Genomic DNA, 20,514 nt, shown 5'->3' on the forward strand with positions numbered 1-20,514 from the left:
CACACAATTCACATGTCACCATACACAGACCCAGGGGAGTAGTCACTGCATTTAACAGTCAATCAGAACGGACACAGTCTACAGTCTTAGAGGGTTCCTATTGTGCCAGACAGGAAACCTTTAGTCGCTGGGTCCTGATGAGTCCTGAGGCAAAGACTTGGTAGCCCAGGGTGCTCGGGGAGCTTGGGGAAGAGCTATCTATGTACTAAAGACATGGGAATGGGCCGGGCGCGGTGGCTCACGCTTGTAATCCCAGCACTTTGGGAGGCCGAGGCGGGCGGATCACGAGGTTAGGAGATCGAGACCACGGTGAAACCCCGTCTCTACTAAAAATACAAAAAATTAGCCGGGCGTGGTGGCGGGCGCCTGTAGTCCCAGCTACTTGGAGAGGCTGAGGCTGGAGAATGGCGTGAACCTGGGAGGCGGAGCTTGCAGTGAGCCGAGACTGCGCCACTGCACTCCAGCCTGGGCGACAGAGCAAGACTCCGTCTCAAAAAAAAAAAAAAAAAAAAAAAAAAGACATGGGAATGTACCAATAGTCCAGCAGCCAAGACAGCTGCACTTCTTGAACTTCTTGAACATGAGCCTCTCTACCCCCACATGGAAGCTCACCAGGCTTGGAGGCAGAGAGTAATGCCTGCAAAAAGCAGACTCCAGACAAACAGACCTGGGTTTGAATCCAGGCACCACTGCTCTTTTCATGTCAGACCCTGGAACCTCAGTGTCCTCCCCTGTAAAATGGGTGTGACACCTAACCTCACCCGTCTCATGGGATGGTTGGGAGCACTGGGCGAGGTCACTGGTATGTGAGCTCAGCACAGTGCCCTGTGCACAGGAAACATTCAGTCAGTGTCGGCTGTGAGCATTAGCTAATGTGGGCTGGTCCTGGCCAGCTCCTGGAGGGCCATTGCAGCTATGTGTGCAGCAAGATCACTGTCTATTATTTTCTCTTTCCCTCCAATCTCTCTTCGGTCCCCTTTCCCTGACTTGTCACCTATTCCCTTCCTTTGCCTCCTTCCCATGTCTAGACTTAGACCTATAAATAGGCCTCACTTTCCCGGCTGAGTCCCCTGAGAACAATCAGAATAAAGGGGCTGCCAATCCACAGTCTCAAGTTTTAGATCCCCCTCCTCTTCTTCCTCTTCATCCACCTCAAAAGGAACAGGTGAGTCTCAAGTCACAGGAGTCAGACATTTGAAGGACTAGTTTTTGCCTCCCCTCCCCAAATACTTTGCAAAGCAAGCCATACACCAATAGCTTCACTGAGTTAGAAAGACACAGTACAATTAGGTCAATTTTTAAAATTGTGATAATGGTGTTGTGGTTATGCCTAACAACAACAAAGAGTCCTTATCTCTTAGCGATACCTACTATTCACAGAGAAAATGATGCCTGGGAATGCCTTTAAAATAAATCCAGCAGGAGAAGGGAAAAGAAGAGAGAGGGAGTAACAGATGAAACAAGATTGGCCATATGTTAATCGTTGCTAAAGCCGGGTAATGGTTACATAGGGTCATCACATACTAGTCATTCTATTTGTCTGTATTTGCTTTCTGCTTTATTTCATACAAATATTACACACATACTCAAAGTAGCTTCTAGAAGCCCCACAGGGACCTGAGATCCCTGTACCAAAAAACACCCCATGATGGTCCCTTCTCAGCACCTGGGAGGTCACTCCTGCCCTCCCCAACCTGAAGCCAGGCTAGCAGACAGGAACTAGCAGGGGCTGAGTGTGAATCCCTGCTCTGCCTCTCAAGAGCTGCCTTCTACACCTTGTATTCCTCATCTGTCGAGGTTAGACTGTGAGCATTCTAGAAGTTGTACAAAACACTTAGCACAAGCCGGGTACGTGGTGGGCCCTTGAGAAATGCTCGCAGCATAATTATTATAATGTAATTATCAGTGTTTAGATCTCAGTTATGATGCACCCACATGTGCCTCTGCACAACTTCTCCTCACAGGCATCCAGAGCAATGAAGAAAGCATCTTCCCCATTCATTCCCACACTGCAGCCTTTGTGGTGTTTAAGGAAACATTCATGTCTCCCCCCCAGCTGCAACAACCTCCTTGTCTCCATTCTGAACTCACGGTGGCTCTCAGGGGATATGGCTTCCAGAACCGACCCCTCCAGGCCATTCTTCTCTACATACCGCAGGAACCAATGAGGCTCTTAGAAAGCTGGCATTGGTGTGCCAAGAACATAGGGGCCTGCCCGGGCTGTGAGCCCTGCCACGTGCCCTTGAAAGGTTGCCGCAGGATATCCATTCTTCTCTTGCCGGCCTCTACAAATTCGTATTTCCCTTGCATTTGCCGTGAGCCTACTATGGGCCAGACAGGAAGCCAGTCATCCATATATGTGTTCATATTTAATCCTCCCCATAGGCCTGGGCAGTAGCCAGGATCATCCCCACTTTACATATGGGAAGAATGACCCTGAAAGGCTAAGGGCCTTTCCACAGAGGGAAGAAGCTGATGTAGGGACTTGGCTGGGTCCAGCTGCCTCCACTAATTCCTCCCCACCCCCAGCCTGGGCTTCCTTTCAGGAGATTGTTATCCAGCAAGGTCTCCCTGATCCCTGGCCGGGCTTTGTTCCCCAATCTGAATGCAATCAGGAATATTGCTGGTTTCGTCCCATCACTCCAGCCTGTGGAGGATCACCACAGTGAATCTTGAGCCTGTCATCCGTGGCATTAGCTGTCCCTGACAGCTCCATGTCAGCTGCATGTCTGATGAGCACATCTTCTGAGTCTTCCGCCAATTTACAAATAGAAATGTTGAATAGGAGAGAGTCTGGGGCAGAGCCTCAGGGACACTACCGGAGACTCTCCTCTCAAACTGACAGTAATCCTGGATCAACATTTTGGGGGAATAAATCAACCCCATCACTGTCATCCCATCTCCATTCCCTCCCAAGAGCCTTTATCAAACACTTCGCTGCCATCGAGATTCACCATATAGTTAAAAGTCCCTGATTCAGGGTCTCCTCCCACCATGCCCCTCCACTTCAAGAAAACAAGATCTGCTTGTTCTTATTTATTCTAGAAAACTATGTGCCTGCAGAGCTAGGACATTCTCAGAACCCAGATCAAACCATTCCCTGCCGAAAATCCTCCTGTGGATTCTCATTACACACAGGATAAAATCCAGACTCCTTTATGATGCCCAGAGCACTACACAAATTGGCCCCATCTCCTCCCTCTTCCAGCCATGTTGGGCTTTTATCTACCCCTTGAAATGCTAAGTTCATTCCAGCCCAAGGGTCTTTGCGCTTCCTATGGAATGCTTCTCCCTACAACCCCCCAGTGTCCCTTGACTGGCTCCTCCTCATCATTCAGGCCTCCCTTCCAGTGTCACAGTCTCAAAGTAGCCTTTCCTGCCTATTGTTTAAAAGTGTCCCTCCCCCACCTTACTCCATCAATCTGTTTATTTTCTTCACAACATTGATTGCCATCATCTATTTTAATAGTATCCTTTTTGTGTCTTTACTCCACAAGGGCAGGGACTTCATCTTGTTCACCACAGAGGCCTCCAAACCTAGAACAGTGTTTGGCACGTAACTCCAGCTCAGTCGGGATTTGTTGAATAAAGGACTGAACAAGTTCACTTGCCTTTACCCATACCAAGACCTCTAAGAGCCGGTTGCAACCTGTCTGGCTTTCGTTCCATTTTCTGGCCTTCCATCTCACATCCCACCTCTGGCCTGGCATCCCTGTGAGCCGATCAGATGGCACTAACCATCCTGCTTGACCCAGTCCTAAGACCTCCCAAACTCTGCAAGGCAGTCCCTTGGCAGACCCCACACAGAACCCGCATTGACCTTGAGTAATCACCTTGGGGCTCACAGAAAGATTTTTTGGGCACCCCATCACTTTGCTGGGTTCACAGTTAGGCCTGCTCACCCCCATTTCCTGCAATCTACCTTTGTCCCCCAAGTTTTGCCAGTCGTGGCATCTCTCTCGTGCTGTTTGCTTTCTCTTTGGGGTTGGTAAAAACCACCTAATCTATCACAGACTCTATCACAGTGAACCATTCAGGGAGGTTAACCCAGCTCCTGGGCTCCTGACAAAAGAAGTAAGTCAGAATCAGTTCTGCGGCTCCAGCTCCACGTGGTGCTGCCTCTGCTTTGCCCATCTCCAGAAATGATAGTCGTCCAATGGTAGCAACATACTCGGATGCTGTGCATTATTTCTGCATTTGCGGTGTACAGAGTCATACAAAAATAAAGGCTATTGACTGGTTGGCACCCCTTCTCAGAATAATGACTAAGCAAGCTTGCTGTTAGCTCCCCAACAGCAGTTCTGTGTACATGATAACACAGAGCAAAGATGAAAACTGCTATTCATCTGAGCCAAACAACAGAAAAATGCAAGCAGAAAATTGTTAGTGCTGGAGGAGGATACCAAAACAAATATTTTCTTCCAGCTATGAAATTTTAGACCAATAACAAACACAGTACCCAAGGCAACCTGGCAGATTAGAGTGAAGTGGAGGGCTCTGGGGTCAGGCACAGACCTGGGCTTGAATTGTGGTCCATCTGCAGACTGACCTCATGGCTTTGGGTGAGTTTCTGCCATTATGTGTCTATGTGGGTGGAGCAGCACAGCATACTAGTTAAGAGGTCAGTCCCTGGAGAGAGGTGGAAACTAGATTCAAATCCCCACCGTTTAATGGGGGTGGGAGTGTCAAGGGGAGGGCTGTCCTAAAGGAAGCTACCTAATATGTCAAAGCCTCAGGTCCTTTTCACAAAATAATAAGAAGGGTTAATTATTTATTTAGTGCTAATTAACAAGCCAGGCACTGTGCTAAGCATTTTACAAGCAAAACTCTCCTTTTTATCCCCCAACAGCCCCAGTGGGGTAGTGTGGTAGACTAATTATAGTAATGGCCCCCATTTTATCACAACCTCCTGTATCCATACTCTTTGGTAGTTCCCTCTCATCCTAATTTGTAAGACGTAGAGACTTGAAAAGTGTTTGGGAATTAGGGCTTAGTTTCTTATTTATCTTGGGACTTGCAACCTCCATGTGAACAAGCCCAGGGTAACACTTTACACAGAGGAAAACTCCAGGTTGCATCAGCCAACCCAGACCTAGCTAAGTGCAGATGCATGGGTGAGCATGAGCCAAGTTCAGCTAAGTCCAGCCCACAGCGGAAGAACCCCCCAGCTGAACCCAACCCAAATTGCCAAACTGCAGAAATGAGAGCTAAATATGTCATAGTTTTCAGCCACTAAGCTTTGGGTTGGTTTGTTATATATCAAATCTTCCTGTCACAGATAGGTACAGTCATCCCAATTTTCAAAACGAAGAAGCCAAGGGACAGAGAAGTTAAGTAATTTTCCTGTGGTCACAGACTTAGTAAGGGACAAAGCCAGTGATCTGAGGCAATCTTGCTCCAATGCCTCTCTCTTAACCACTGGCTATGTTGCTCTGAAAACCAACAGTGAAATGCTGTGTGTGAGAATGCTAGTGATAGGTACCTAAGTTAGGAGAGCGGAAGAGGCTTCTTTGCACGTTTGTCTTTTAAGCTGGGGCCTAAAGGAGAATAAGGACTTAGCCAGGTAATGAATGCAAGGAAGACCTCGTCAGACACAGGGAACAGCATGTGCAAAGACCATGAGGAGGGAAAGAGCTTGGTGCATCACTGGGAATAATGTTCAAGTGGATGGGGCACATGAATGGAGGTGGAGGGGAGAAGTTAGAGGTAAAGCGAAGTCAGAATCTGCCAGGCCTTGGAGGTGATGACAAGGAATTTTGTTCTAAAGGCACAGGGAAACCACTGGAGAGATTTAGGCAGGGAGGTGTCAGGCTCTGGTTTCCACGGGTGAGGGTTATTTCTCCCAGGACAATCTAGAGGAGTGACAGGAGGGGACTGGGGCCTGAACCAGTATTTTTGAGGAGCTTGCTAGGTGCTGGGTTTTACAGGTGGCACTTGTCCCCACCACAACCACGAGGGATACACAGCATCTTCCTTCCCAATTGAAAAAGAGGAAATTGAGGCTCAGGAAGGTTAAAAGATGTATTCAAATTGACCCTAGAGAATAAGTGTTGGGGTGGAATTGGGCCCCAGGCCCATGTGACTTCCAAATCTCCCCTCTTACCCCATCCTCCACTTCCCCTAACAGTGGAAGAAGGAGAAAGAGCAAGGGCTTTGCAGTCAGGAGACCTGGATTCAAAGCCCAGCTCTGTCCTTTCTGAAGGGTGACCTTCTACAATTCATTTCCCTTCTCTGAGCCTCAGTTTCAGGCAGGGCCAGAGGCCAGGAGCCAGCCAAGAGCCAGGAGGATGAGGCAGCAGAAGGCAGAACCCAGTGGACAGGCAGGTGTCCAGCATGGGGACTTGCAAGAGCTGTGGCAGTGAGTGGAAAGGGAGGTCACCAAAGGCCCCAGGCTAGGAGAGGCCTCTTAGCATGTAAGCAGTGGCTCTGGCGTCCAACCTAGCATCTTCCCAAATGGAGCCCCACCCTGGCTCAGGCCAAGGCCGGTGGGCACTTCTGAGTCTACCTGTCTGCATAGGGATCAGAGACCCATGTTCTCTGACAGATACGTATTTCTCTGGTGCATGTCACAGCACCCAGTGTGGTCCCTGCCCTGTGTGGAAGTAAGGGAGGTGGCCACCTCTGCCAAGCTGCCTGTGTCTTCCTCCATCTTCCTTCTCCTCCAGATCCAAGATTCACTGAATTGCCCAGGTACCTTCTCCCCACATACACACCATAGCCACACACACACACACACACACACACACACACACACGGGCACATATACACCCATGCACCATACCCCACAGTCATGCACACACACTATGCACACATACACACATTCTCACATGCATACACGTACCGCAGCCATGCCCACATACCGCAGCCATGCACACAAATATACCACAGCCATGTACAAACACCCATGTGCACACACACACGTACACATGTACACACAAACAGCCATGCACACACATCCACCCACACACATCCTGCACACAGGCACACACATCCATGCATACACATTCACACCTATGCACACACCCATGTACACATACACACCACACCCATGCACATACACACACAAACACACAAACCACTGTAGCCTTCCTGCTTGGAAAACCAGCAGGAAGGAAAGAAAACAGGGAAGGAAGGTGGATTCTACCTCTCTCACTATCTGGGGGGCCGAGGCTGACTTCCTTCAGCTTAGGGATAAGGGACAATTGAGAGAAATTGCAGATTGATTCAGTTGCGGTACCAGGGCTTGTGAACCCGTGTCCCTAAGGTACCTGGAAAGCCCTTAAGCTCTGTCTCCTGGGACTTTCCTGATAGGAGGCAGGGGACTGAGCTAAGGGCTGGAGAACGCTTTGGCCTCCCCACCCCCAGCCCTCCTCCACCCTCCAGGCCGCAGTGAGGATTAAGTGAGATGATGAATGTGAAAGCACTCGGTAAATTGTAACGAGCGCTATGCAAATGTTAGCAGCTCTGACTGAGACAGCATGGTGTGGGAGAGCCAAGCCTGGCTGCAGACTTTGGAGTCCCGCTGGCCCAGATTCACAGCCAGGAGCCTGGTTTACTAAAGGTATACAATTAGCGAAATCACGGAGACCTCAGTCTCTTCATCTGCAAAGTGGGGATGGTGATATCCAGACTTAAAGAATGCAACACTGTGAAATCTCTCAGGTCCCTGAATGCCAAGCCTGGACTTTATGTTCATCTAATTTCTTACCAAAGGGCTTCACACATAGTAGATTCAAATTTTTTTAATTGTCCCTGGCATACACTTAGAACTCAATAAAGATCAGTCTCCTTCCTTCCTTCCTTCCACACTTTTCTTTGAAACACCTCCTTCTCAAAGATGTGCCAGACAGTTATCTTTTAAGCCTGAGGTTTTGTCATCTTTGACCCCCTTCCAAAGTATCAGAGAACCTTTCACACACATGCACGAGTCACCTGTAGTGCTGGTTTCAAATACAGATTCCTGAGCACCCTTGGAGAAATAGCAATTCAGCTGATCTAGAATGGGGCCCAGGTGTCTGCATTTTGAGCAGGTATTCTTTCTCCACTTGTGGCATCCCCGTTTTCCCCAGAATCTCGCATCCCACTTCTTAACCCTGGTTTTGATGCAATGATGCACTTGCAGACACCCAGCCAGGTGAGAATTTTCCTCTAGATGCTTTGCAATAATTTCCTGCTCATTAGGGCAGGTAAGACAGCCTTAGAAGACATATTGTCAGGTGGAAGTGAGATACCCTGCTCCCCACAATGTCTTCCACCTGATTCTCCCTCCAGGGAACAGGTGCGTTGAGCAAGAACTAGAAGTGTTGGGTGGTGGGGGGTGGGTGGGTGGATGGATTCAGTGAGCTGGGGAATGAGACAGGAAATACCAGGGAATAAATACAGCAATAAAGAGGCTTCGGCTGGGAGCTACAGAGTGATTCTTATTGTTCAAATTATCTTTAAAACTTTTCATTTGAATCTGTTTAATAAGGGAAGGCTTACCCTAAGGAAGAGGTGTTTTTTTTTTTTTAATGTGACTTGGGAGCTGAATTGGAAATAACGTTGCAACAAAGATATTAAAAAGGGGATTAAACCAAACCACTGGTGGCCCATCTCTGCAGGCTCCCACAACCTGCGACACAGCTCCCGAAACCATCAAATTAAATTACAAAGGGGGACACGGGAAGTGGGCCGTTAATCATGATTCATCTTTCTTCACCACTCATGGCTGCTGGTGCTAGGCAGACGTGGAAGGGCTATTCGGAAGAGCCCGTGGTTCCGGGTAGAACTCAAGCCTTGAAGCCACATCAAACTGTTATCCCTGCTCTGCTTCCTCTGAGCTGATTGACCCTGGGCAAGTTGCTTAACCTCTCTGAGCTTCACCTTTCTCATCTATAAAATGGGAGTAATATTGACCATTTACTGGGAAGGGTTGCTAAGAAAGTGAAATAAAGCAGAAAATTAAAATATAAAGCCTGGCACCTATAAGGTGCTCAAGAAAATGTTAGTTCTGTTTTCTGCAGCCTAAGACAGAAGGAGGAAAAAACCTGCAATGTCTTCAGTTATTGATATTCTGTGCTTCCTCTGATGACTGTGACCCCTTGCTTCGATCCTGGCTACCTCTGGGTGGTGGCAGTTTTATGGCTCATTCACCATTCACTTCCTTATTTATTCATACCCACTGCATAGCCACCAAGTGCCAGGAACTCAGCTGGGCACTGGGGAGACAAAGATGAGTAAGACACAGACCTTGCCCTTAAGAAGCCCATAGTGCAGTAGCGGAAGAGGAATTGTTGCCACAAGGCGGCACACGGTATGTGCCAGGTGCCCACCACCTCATCAGAATCCCACACTGGAACTGGGCTGATAGCCCCAATTAAGGGGCTGTGTCCTTCCCTCTGGCTGATGGTCAAGAAGAGAGCTGATTTTGAACAGATTCTTCCATTCTATCATCCTCAAAAGATCCATCCCATGTAGTTCTCAGAACTAGGGAAGCATTTGTCTCCTATGATAACCCCTTCTGCTTTCTCTTAGAAGACAATATGAGTTACGAAAACTGAATGCTATGATCTCCCTTTATGCCCTGGCTGCCAAGAACCTCAAACCAGATGCTGTTATCAGTTGAGTAGTTTCCCTTCAGCCTAAGTTTCCTGGCATATAAATCTCCTTGTCCCATATCAATCATGTCCTGTTATTTTATCCATGATAATGACAATGATGACGGTGGAATGGTGATGATGATGATGAACATGGAGTCCTTCTCTTATTCCCAGTGCTGTGTGAGCTTTGCATATATCATTTCATTTGCTTCCATAGTAATCCCTTGAAATAGTCGCTGTGATTTTTCCCATTTTTTCAGATGAGGAAAATAGGGCACTGAAAGTTTGGGGAACTTGCTTACAGCTAGAAAGTGTGCTGGAACTCTAATCCACCTGTCTCCTTATTTTTGGTTATCTGGGCCACCTTAAAGGAAAGAGGTGGAACATAGTGGTTTATTTCAATTAAAAAGAGGAATGTGGGAAAAAGAGAAAGGAAAATGTTGAATGATGTGAACAACAAAGAATTCAGAGGACAACACACTTATTCTAGGTCCTTAAGGATAGATAAGATGTAGATAGACAGAGATATGGGAGAAGGGCATTCCTGGTGGTGGAATAACATGAACAAAGGCAAGGTGACATGCACCTGCTGGTAGCTCCTATTGGTTTATAGAGCATGTGCAGGAGACCAGCAAGACGTGCCTCTAGAGATGGAGGCAGGGCCACTACAGAGACCCCTGAAAACCAGGCCCAAGGGGCCAGAGGACATGGGGAGCTATGAGAGATGTCTGAGCAGTGCTGTTGACCTGCTTCAGAAGATGAAATTGGCAAAGGGTGGAGGGCATCCTGGAGGGAAAGGCACCCAATGCGGTGAGAAGAGATGTGGTGAGGGTGGCAGAGGAGAGACGAGCAGGGAGGCAAGGCGCCAAAGGCCATCATGAAGGGGGACTGCCAGGATGCGTGGCAGGCTGGAGGAGGGAAGGGCCAGTGTTCGCCAGCACTAGTTCACTTGACAAACAAGAACGGGGGTGCATCAGTGTCAATGGGACTGAGATGCTGAGACCCAGCATTGGGAAGCTCAAGAGAGGGAAAGGCTGGGTGCAATGGCTCACATCTGTAATCCCAGCACTTTGAGAGGCCAAGCCAGGTGGATCACCTGAGATCAGGAGTCCGAGACCAAACTGACCAATATGGTGAAACCCTGTCTCCACTAAAAATACAAAAATTAGCCAGGCGTGGAGGTGCATGCCTGTAATCCCAGCTACTTGGGAGGCTGAGGCAGGAGAAATGCTCGAACCCGGGAGGTGGAGGTTGCAGTGAGCCAAGGTCGCGCCACTGCCCTCCAGCCTGGGTGACAGAGTGAGACGCCATCTAAAAAATAAAAATAAATTAAAAAATAAAGTAAAATAAAGAGAGAGGGAGACACTTGCTTAAGGGTTGGGTCTCAGAGCAAAGGGTTCCAACTTGTGGCCCATGGGGTCTCTGAAATCATTCCCAAATACTGAGAGATGTGACAATGTGTTTCAGACAAAAGGCTGCACAGAAGCTTTTTTCGGATTTTCAAAGAGGTATTGACCCCTCCAAGAGGAGAAAACACTAGCCAAGATTAGACTCCAAAGATCTTCAGAGCTGGCTTCTAGTCTGAGACATCAGCCTGAGTTTCTGTATCTGAGTCTTGTCTTTATCACTCCCATCACCAGGTCCAAAGGACTATAAATCATGCTGCTATAAAGACACAGGCACACGTATGTTTATTGCGGCACTATTCACAATAGCAAACAGTTGGAACCAACCCAAATGTCCAACAACGATAGACTGGATTAAGAAAATGTGGCACATATACACCATGGAATACTATGCAGCCATAAAAAATGATGAGTTCATGTCCTTTGTAGGGACATGGATGAAACTGGAAAACATCATTCTCAGTAAACTATCACAAGGACAAAAAAACAAACACTGCATGTTCTCACTCATAGGTGGGAATTGAACAATGAAAACTCATGGACACAGGAAGGGGAACATCACACTCCGGGGACTGTTGTGGGGTTGGGGGAGGAGGGAGGGACAGCATTAGGAGATACACCTAATGCTAAATGACGAGTTAATGGGTGCAGGAAATCAACATGGCACATGGATACATATGTAACAAACCTGCACATTGTGCACATGTACCCTAAAACCTAAAGTATAATAAAAAACAAAAAACTATGAGGGAAAAAAAAAAAAAAAAAGGCTATGTATTCCAAGCAACTTTTCCAGAGAAGTTGGGTTCATCCAACTGTTTAAATAACAGTAGCACAAAGAGTTGTTTGCTGGGAGCGCAATCCAAGCAAGGAAGCCCAGTGGGTTCCCAAATATCACTCGCTCACCAGTACGGAGAAGCAGCCAATGGAAGCCAACAGTGAAAGTTTACCAAAATCAGTGCAAAAAAGTCTTCCTTCTTGCAACAAATACCCCCAGAAAGCTGCCAATCAATAAACCACTTCTGTTTTTCAAAAACTGCTTAAACAGATTTCTTTTATTTCAGTAGATTTATCTCCCTACCTGAGTCTGGCTTGGAATAATGCCCACCAAAGCCTTTCCACTCTGCAGACCAGATGTGTTATGACGGGTAAATGGGAAAGTCTTGGGTGCTGACAGAGGGACTGGAAGCATCCATGGAAGCCAACCACACCCAGCAAGCTCGAGCCACCTTCCCCCGGTCACTAACACATGCGACACTTCACTCCCATGGAACTTCTCATCTTTCCCTGCACCTGCTGCCGGGCTCTTTCCATAGGCTGTTCTTTCTCTCTTCTCAAGACCTAGCTAGGGGACATAACTATGGACACCTTTGCGGTTATTTATCATGACATCCCTGCTACCAGCGGACTACACCCGCACCTTTCATCACACAGTGCAGGGGTCTCATCCATTACTGCTTCAGATTGCTTCCCTCAGAGGAAGACTTCCCTAAGTACCAAGCCCGGTCCAGTGGTCAAGTACTATGTTCAGTCACGTGTCCTCTCAGTGCGCTTCCATGGCACTGGCACTTTATCACCAGAACACTTACTATGGTGTGTTGCGAGCTGCCTTTTGCAAGATGTTGAAAGTTCACAAAGGAGGTCAGAGACTGTCCCCAGCTTTTCCACCATTGTATTTTTTTCAGACATTTCAGTAATAGGTACATACTAATTTTTTTTTTTTTTTGAGATGGAGTTTTGCTCTTGTTACCCAGACTGGAGTGCAATGGCGTGATCTCGGCTCACTGCAACCTCCCCCTCCTGGGTTCAATCAATTCTCCTGCCTCAGCCTCCTGAGTAGCTGGGATTATAGGCGCCTGCCACCACACCCAGCTGATTTTTGTATTTTTAGTAGAGACCGGGTTTTACTATGTTGGCCAGGCTGGTCTCAAACTCCTGACCTCAAGTGATCCACCCACCTCGGCCTCCCAAAGTGCTGGGATTACAGGCACGAGCCAGCGCACCCGGCAATATTTGTTGAATGTCATTGTTGTCAGATGTATCTGTGTTCATGCCACCCACTAGACTGGGAGCTCTTTAAGGAAAGGCTTCTGTTCTGCTTATCTCTGTGTCCCTGGGACCCATCATATGGCCTGGTACTGAGAAGGCAATTGATTTTGTTGAATGAATTCATGAATGAAAAAATGAATAAATGTCATTCTGTAGTTAGGGCAATGGAGTCAACAGCAAATCCAAAGACCTTATTCTGAGGCTTTGAAGTTTTAGAGATTAAGGGAATGAATGAATAAGTAATCCTTGAATAAGTGGCTTGCCACAATTCTCTGAGCCCAAACTTAAGACTAATTAAAAGATAACTGAACCAAATTTTGGAGTTAAATCAGCACTAGACAGAACGATTGATTTCTCCCCCAAAACCCATTGCTCCCATTTCTTCCCCACCTTTGTAAATGGCACACTGTCCAACCAGGGGCTCAAGCTTGGAACACACAGCCTCTTTTATTATCGTTATTATTTTAAAAGCTTGAAACTTGGTGATGGGAGTGATAAAGACAAGACTCAGACACGGAACTCAGGCTGAGGTCTTAGACTAGAAACCAGCTCTGGAGATCTTTGGAGTCTAATGCTCTAGGCTAACGTTTTCTCCTCTTGGTGGGGTCAACACCTCTTTGAAAATCTGAGGAAAGCTTCTGTACACCCTTTTGCCTGAAAGACATCCCACAGCTCTCAGCATTTGGGGAATTACTTCAGAGACCCCATGGGCCACAGGTTGGAATCCCTTGCTCTGAGGCCCTACAGTCCCCACCTTGAGTTTGCCAGTGTTGGGTCTCAACACCCCAGTCACATTGATAGTGATGCATGCCCCCGTCCTTGTTGGTCAAGTGAACTGGTGCATGAAGCAGAGAGTGAGCCTCAATGTCTGTTTGTGTACCCAAATCATCAGTAGGTCCATTGGCTCATCTTAAAACACACATTGAATCCTCCACTTTTTCCATCCCTACTGTAGTCACTCCTACCCAGCCACTGCCACCATTAGGGCTCCCCTGGACCCTGACAGTATCTTCCCAGAGGCCTCCCACTTCCTCTCCCACACACTTACAAACCGTCTCCACACAGAAGCTGGACAGAGATTCAAACATTAGTGAATCTGTTCATGTTACACCCCTGCCTAAAAACCTGCAAAAGTGTTCCATAACATGTGGAATAAAATCTGAACTGCCTACGGTGATCCTCCAGGCCTCCCGAGGCCTTGCCTACCTGTCTCTGTTATACTTATACCGTGACCGTGTCCCCATCCCTCCTGACTCTCCAGTCTTGCTGTCCCTCTCAAAGCTCACTCCCACCTCACAGTCTTTGCATTTGCTCTTCCTTTTGTTTTGAGACAGGGTCTCACTCTGTCACCCAGGCTGGAGTGCAGTAGTGCAGTCTTGGCTCATTGCAGCCTCGACCTTCCTGAGCTCAAGTGTTCCTCTCACCTCATCCTCCCGAGTAGCTAGAACTACAGGTGTGTGCCACCATGCCCAGCTAATTTTTGTATTTTTTGTAGAGATGAGGTCTTGCCATGTTGCCCAGGCTGGTCTCGAACTCCTGGGCTCAAGCGTTCTGCCCGCCTCAGCCTCCCAAAGTGTTGGGATTGCAGGCCTTAGCCACCACGCCTGGCCCTTGTTCTCCATTTTGCCCAGATGCTCTTTCCAGAACTTCCCTTGACTGGCTCCTTCTTAGAACCCAGGTCTCAGCCCAGATAATCACATCTCCTCAGAGAAGCCTTCCTTGACACCCAGACTAAAGGAGCTCTTCCTATCACTTCCCTCTGCTCTATTTCCATCATCACACTTGTCACCGAAATTATCTTGTTTATTTTTATGTGTTTCTTATGGGTCTCCTCCACCGGGAATACCATTCTTTTCACATTCCGAAGTTATCATAGTTTTTGTATTTACTTCCTTCTTTTTTCTCTTGTACTAGAATGTGAGCTCTACGAAGGCAGGGATTAATGGAGTTCGCAGCTCCATCCCCCTAGTTTTTCACAGAGTTCTAGCATATAGTAGATATTTAATAAATATTTGTTGAATAAATAATTGAGTGAATGAATTAAGAAATTGAAAAGGTGTCCATAGAGTGAAAGTCAGCTTGGGGAAAAAACTGAGTGTAGAATTGGTTGTCATTAACAGGAACCAGAATGCAGACAGGGAGGATCCAACCTACATGGATTGCATAACCCCTGGATTACTGTACTTGGCTTTCAAAGTTACACTGCCACGAGGACCAACAGTGTGTACAGGAAATTAACCAAATTGGCACATGGGGAGAACCTTAGAAAACCAGAGGTGATTAGCTTATAGAGACAAAAACATTCTGGGAGGAATATTGTTGCTGTCTCGCTGTCTTTCACTATCTAAATCGGTATTGAAAGAAAAAGGAGATAGATTTGTCTTGGAGTACTAAAGGCAGAATCCAGATCAATGGGAATTAGTTTGATAGAGACACATTTCAGTGATAGAAAGCAAATGGTCTTTTGAGGGGGTTCATAGCAAGGGAAGGGGCAGCAAAGGGAAGTGGTAAGCTCCCCATCTGAGAAACTGTACAAGTGGTACAAGTGCACCACTTGGCAGGGACACTAAGGAGGGGATTCAAGCAGCAGAAGATGGCTTCAAAAATCTCTTTCAAATTTGAAATGTCTGTGTTCCTATGATAAATAGGTACAGAGTCAAGAAAAACAAATTCTGGCCAAAAAGTATGGTAGAATGCACTTACCTATCTACCCCAGTACAAGAAAACACCACCAAAACCAGGTCTACAAATTAAGCAGCAGGAAGACCAGCTGCGAGATGTCTTGTGTACCTGAAGGCATTCTAGAAACAATAAGAACAGCTCCCTGGCTTTTCACTCTGTGTGTGATCATTCAGTACATGGGACTCCCAACTATTTTGACTATTCAAAGATGCCCCAGATTCTAAGACAGGACAGCTGACATTATTGCCTCAGGGCCAAGGCGGTCTTGGGTTTCATTTCTGAAACTCTACTACAAGTAATTTCACTTATAAATGGAGGGGTGGGGGTAGCAATTGAAACCAGAATGGCACAATGTGATAATTATTGAAACTCAGTGATAGACACATAGATATTCACTGTATTATTCTATGTGTTTGAAAATTTGCATAGTAAAAAGTAAAAAAAGATGGAAAGTTTAAAAGAGTACCTACCTCATGCAATAATTGTAGAGCTTAAAGAAATGATCACATCTGAATTGCAAGGAATTTTTACAAATCTGAATTATTACCATAAATATTTAAATATCCCATTTAATCATTCCAACAACCCTACACAATGTATAGTATTAATCTCCATTTGGCAGATGAGGAAACCAAAGTTTAGATAAATTAAACAGTAACAAATTCTTCAAATGGCATGGGGCTGAAATGGAATCTGAAACCAGAGTTCTCTGACTCCACCAGCACACCGCCTTTATTTTAAGAATAGCTCATTGTGTTCTATATGGTTGACAATTAGGATATCATTTATTCATCTAAGTCATTGGTTTCCTATCTCTTTTCTCAATAGCAGAAACATGTTTTTCAAATTCAGCCCTACTCAGAACTCCAGTAAGTAAAACTGATAAAAGCTAAATAGCTCTGGCTGAAATGGATTTTGGGGCCCAGAAACCAGCCCACTTGACTCCACAGTGACCCCTCAAGCACCTTGAGGTATATGGAGCATAGTGTGAACCCCAGATTGAAGCCAACAACAACAACAACAACAACAACAAATCCCAACCTGAAGAAGTACATGTTAAGGGCAGCCTGATTTGTATAATGCATCTTTCATTTCCCTGTCTCCCATCACACTGGATCCTCATTATCAACTCTGAGGTGGACAAGGCAGTGCATATCATCCTCAATTTGCAAATGAGGAAGTAAAGGCCAAATGGAGTTAAGCAGCTGGCCAAAGGTGCACCAGTTCAATTTTCAGCCAAGTGCAGACTGGAAGTCGAGTCTGTCTCCATTAACTCCATGTGACCTGGCAAAGAGGATGCCATCTACTGGAAATTGCTACTGACCCTTGGTCCACGAAGTGGACAATCAGCTCCTTGGCCATTGAGAGCAGAGCACAGCCCCATGGGCCCTCCTGCCAAGGCCCTGTCCCAGAGCAGATGGCAATGAGCAGGGGAGAAGGGCTCAGTGCCATTGAAGGGCCTGACAGCAGGATTTTAGCTGTAGATGGGCCATTCCTGTCTGAGCCTTGTCATGCTGAGCACAGGGCAGGGAGGTAGGACTAGCCAAAGTGCCTTCCACCTTCATCTGCAGTAAGTAAACGAGCCCACAGAGGGACGGCAGGTAGTGCAGAGCTGGGTGTCAGTCACACTTAGCTTTTCTTCTTAGCTCTTGCTTGGGCACCCCTGAAACCCGAGGCAGCTGATAAATGCCTGAATGGCTCCCCAACTCCAGAACATCTCTGAACTGAGCTGTAGCATGTGTTGGAGCAGGCAACACTTAATTATCGGTTAGTCTTTAATTAGCTCTTAATTATTAACACTTAATCCATCTGTAAAATGGGGACACTAATACCTGCCTCATAGGGACTCTGGGAACACTAAGTTTATAGTCCACTTTGAAGATGCAAAACGTGAAATAAGTGCTCAACGGCGGTATTAATAACCACAGCAGATTTACTTTCTTTTCCTAATGAGGTCCCTTTTTCCTCTCTGCTCCTTCCTTTCCTTTCGAATATCCATCCTCAACAATATCTGCCCAACTTTGCCCTGATGGAGAAACACTTAGCTCTGTGTTTCCCAGACACAGGATTTCCCATCCCGGAAACGGGCTATTTACAGCCATCTTCCCCGCACTTTAATTTTCTATTATGTCCTCTGAATATGTCAGTGCCTTCCCAGTAAATATTTTGATATGTGCTCTTGCAGCAGCTTCTGTGGAGGCTGAATGGGACAGCTGCTCCCTGTATTAGGGAATTCCAGATGTGATTTAAAACCATCAGACTCATCCATGTGAACGCCTAGCCTTTAGGTGGGAGAGGGGAAGGATCTTCTAGTTGCTTCTGGGGCAAGCCACAAGCCATATAACCCTTAGCTTTGGCTAGGGTGGTTTTTCAAGGACCTCAGATTCACATGCGTTTAGGGTGAGAAATGTCTGCTTAATGGGCTGGTGAAGAGGCAGCCTGGAATATGGCCCTAATCTGACTCTTCACCCACGGAACTTCAGAACCTTGGTCAGCCCTTCTATAAAGCTTGGACAAAGGACCATGGAGGGGGCAATATACAGCCTTTAGGGTTTCACCAGCCTCAACGGTGGGCCAGAACATTCCCCCAGAAGGTCAGACTTCATCTCCTCCCTCCTCCCTTGCTGCCAACGGAGTAGGGGGGTACTTACTCTTCTTGAAAGCTGAGCTCATTGCCTCTTAGAGTTCCAACCACAGGGACAGGGAGCTGCTCCATGGAGGTCCAGGGCTGTGAGGCCTCAGGCAGGCCTTGAACTCTCTTCCAGATTTCATGGCAAGTCTTGTCTAGGCTGTCTTGGGGTGTGTCCTGGTGGATCCAGATGTATCTGGGGAATGGGCCCAGGGCGCAGGGGCGCTTGGCCACCAGGGCCGAGGATGAAGGAAGCCCATTCCCACTGGCCATCCTCCTCCTTTCTTTCTGGAAGCCCTTCTGTCCACCCAGGGCTAGAACCACCCCTCATTCACCAGAAAGGGCGATGAGGATGGGGCTTGGCAGAAGTGGGTCAGTTCCCTCTGGCTTTCGCTCCAGCAACGTGGTTAGGTTCAGAGGCCTTCTATTTGTGTGGGAGGGGTGGGTGGAGGACAGCTTTCTTTTGGGGAGGGGAGGGCTTATTTTGATTTGTTTCTATTTGCTGTTTCCTGACTTTTGCCCCCCTCCCCCTCTCCCTTAGAAGAAAATACTTAGAAGTCAACAAAAACCAGTAGCTTAGGAACGGCGGAATGCCCCGGAGCTCAGGAACTAGGCGCCTGGGCGGGCAGAATGACATCTGGGAACAGCTGGAAGGGGAGGGCTGGCTCTCCCCACAGTCCCTGGCACTGCCCCCTTGCGACGCCGCCGTGACACCTTGCGGCGCCCGGGCTCAGCCCATGCTGTCCCGCTAAGCCACGCGGAGGACTGGGTGCGGGCCTGGCACCATGGTAGGCACTGGGGGGCGGGGCCCCGCAGGAGACGCTCGCCTGGGCGTTCCCAGGGAGACCCCTGGCAGAGCGAGCGCCAACGGCCCGGCCCCCACCCCCGGCCCAGTTCCTGCTTTTCTCTCGCCCTACCCCTGCTGCTCCCGGTCTCCCGCTGCTGCTCTGCCGCCCCCGGAAAGAAGGAATGAGGCGTGTGTGGATGGGCCCACAGCCCTCAGTCCCCGGCCCCCAGCAGACCCCCGCCCCGGCCGCGCCGCGCTGCCAGGTGGGCACCGGGAAGGGCCCAGCGGCTCAAGAGCGCGCTGACTCGGCAAGGCAGGCTGGGCCGGGCAGCTCCCACCAATGTGCCTGCCAGCAGCTCCCACGCCCTCGCCGTCGTCGAGCGGGGGAATTCTTTCTGTAGGTTTCAAACGCAACGGCTCGGTGCGCGGGGCGCCCTCGGTTCGGAGCCCAAGACCCGCCGGTGGGGTGGGTGGGGGTGGGGCCCAAAGGACCCCCAGAGCGCTTCGGGGGATCAGAAGTCAAAGCTAAAAGCGCCGCCACGCCACTTCGCCGCTCCATACAAACCTCAGCTCCTGCCTGGGCCCCCACCCCCGGCACCCCGCATCCTCGATTTTAATCCTAACTGCCATTTTATGGGGCGCTTGCCCTGTGACAAGCGCTGGGCTCACATTCAATCCTATTAAAGCTCGTGAAATTAGTACCACTTTTTATTATCGTTCTACATGGGAGGAAAGCGAATCTCAAAGTCGTAAGGGATTGCGTCCAAGGCCCACTAAGGAAAGGGAAGCTGAGACTCAGACCCCAGCACTCTAGGCCTGATCTAGCCCTTGACCACTGAGACAGCCTCAGTAGGTGGGTAAAGAGCAGGGGTAGGCGGTCAGAGGTGCAGGGAGAAGTTCTGGCTAAGTTAGCTGCTTGCTGATCAACAGGCCCCCACCCTCACTGAAGTGGCTTCATTCAGTTGGGCACTGACACAGTACCTCCGCTGAGGGAGACTTTCTGGTTCCAAGAGTCAGGGGGTTGTTTCTCTAGTAATTCCCCTGAAAAGGAAGAGCAAGAGGGTGGAGAAGGAAGAAAGAAGAATGGACACAAATAGAGGAAGATGGCAGTCTATAAATGCAGGGCTGGGTTGAATCCTGACACTCACTTCCCAGCTGTGTGACCTTAAGAACTTTCTGAACTTCTCCCATCCCCATTCATAATTCCCCCAGTACTTAATCAACCCCTCTTTTGTGTCCGATGAGTTGCTGGGCACTAAAGAAGCGTAAGTTTGGGCAAAAATGGCATGGTCCCTGCTCTCCTGGAGCCTGTATACTAGTGAGGAGAGATCAATGCAAACTAGCCAAGAGAGTAAAGCAGCAATAATTGCAGATGCAATGGGG

General features: G+C 48.1%; 1 protein-coding gene across 3 annotated transcripts in view; it reads right to left on the minus strand.

The window, feature by feature from the left end:
- Positions 1 to 19,736, minus strand: part of C12H1orf94 (chromosome 12 C1orf94 homolog) — a 42,919-nt gene extending 23,183 nt beyond the window's left edge. The window contains exons 1-2 of one of the 3 annotated variants that reach the window (XM_055254912.1): positions 19,721 to 19,736; positions 18,367 to 18,670 (exon numbers count right to left, since the gene is read on the minus strand). In XM_055254912.1, the coding sequence (XP_055110887.1) occupies positions 18,367 to 18,670; positions 19,721 to 19,736 (320 nt within the window). Of the gene's footprint in view, positions 1 to 18,366; positions 19,559 to 19,720 lie in introns of those variants that run through there. The other 2 variants (XM_055254913.1, XM_055254914.2) reach the window with 2 other exon arrangements.
- Between the last annotated feature and the right edge of the window lie 778 nt (positions 19,737 to 20,514).

Source organism: Symphalangus syndactylus, chromosome 12 (genome assembly GCF_028878055.3).
Source record: "Symphalangus syndactylus isolate Jambi chromosome 12, NHGRI_mSymSyn1-v2.1_pri, whole genome shotgun sequence".
Taxonomy (NCBI): domain Eukaryota; kingdom Metazoa; phylum Chordata; class Mammalia; order Primates; family Hylobatidae; genus Symphalangus; species Symphalangus syndactylus.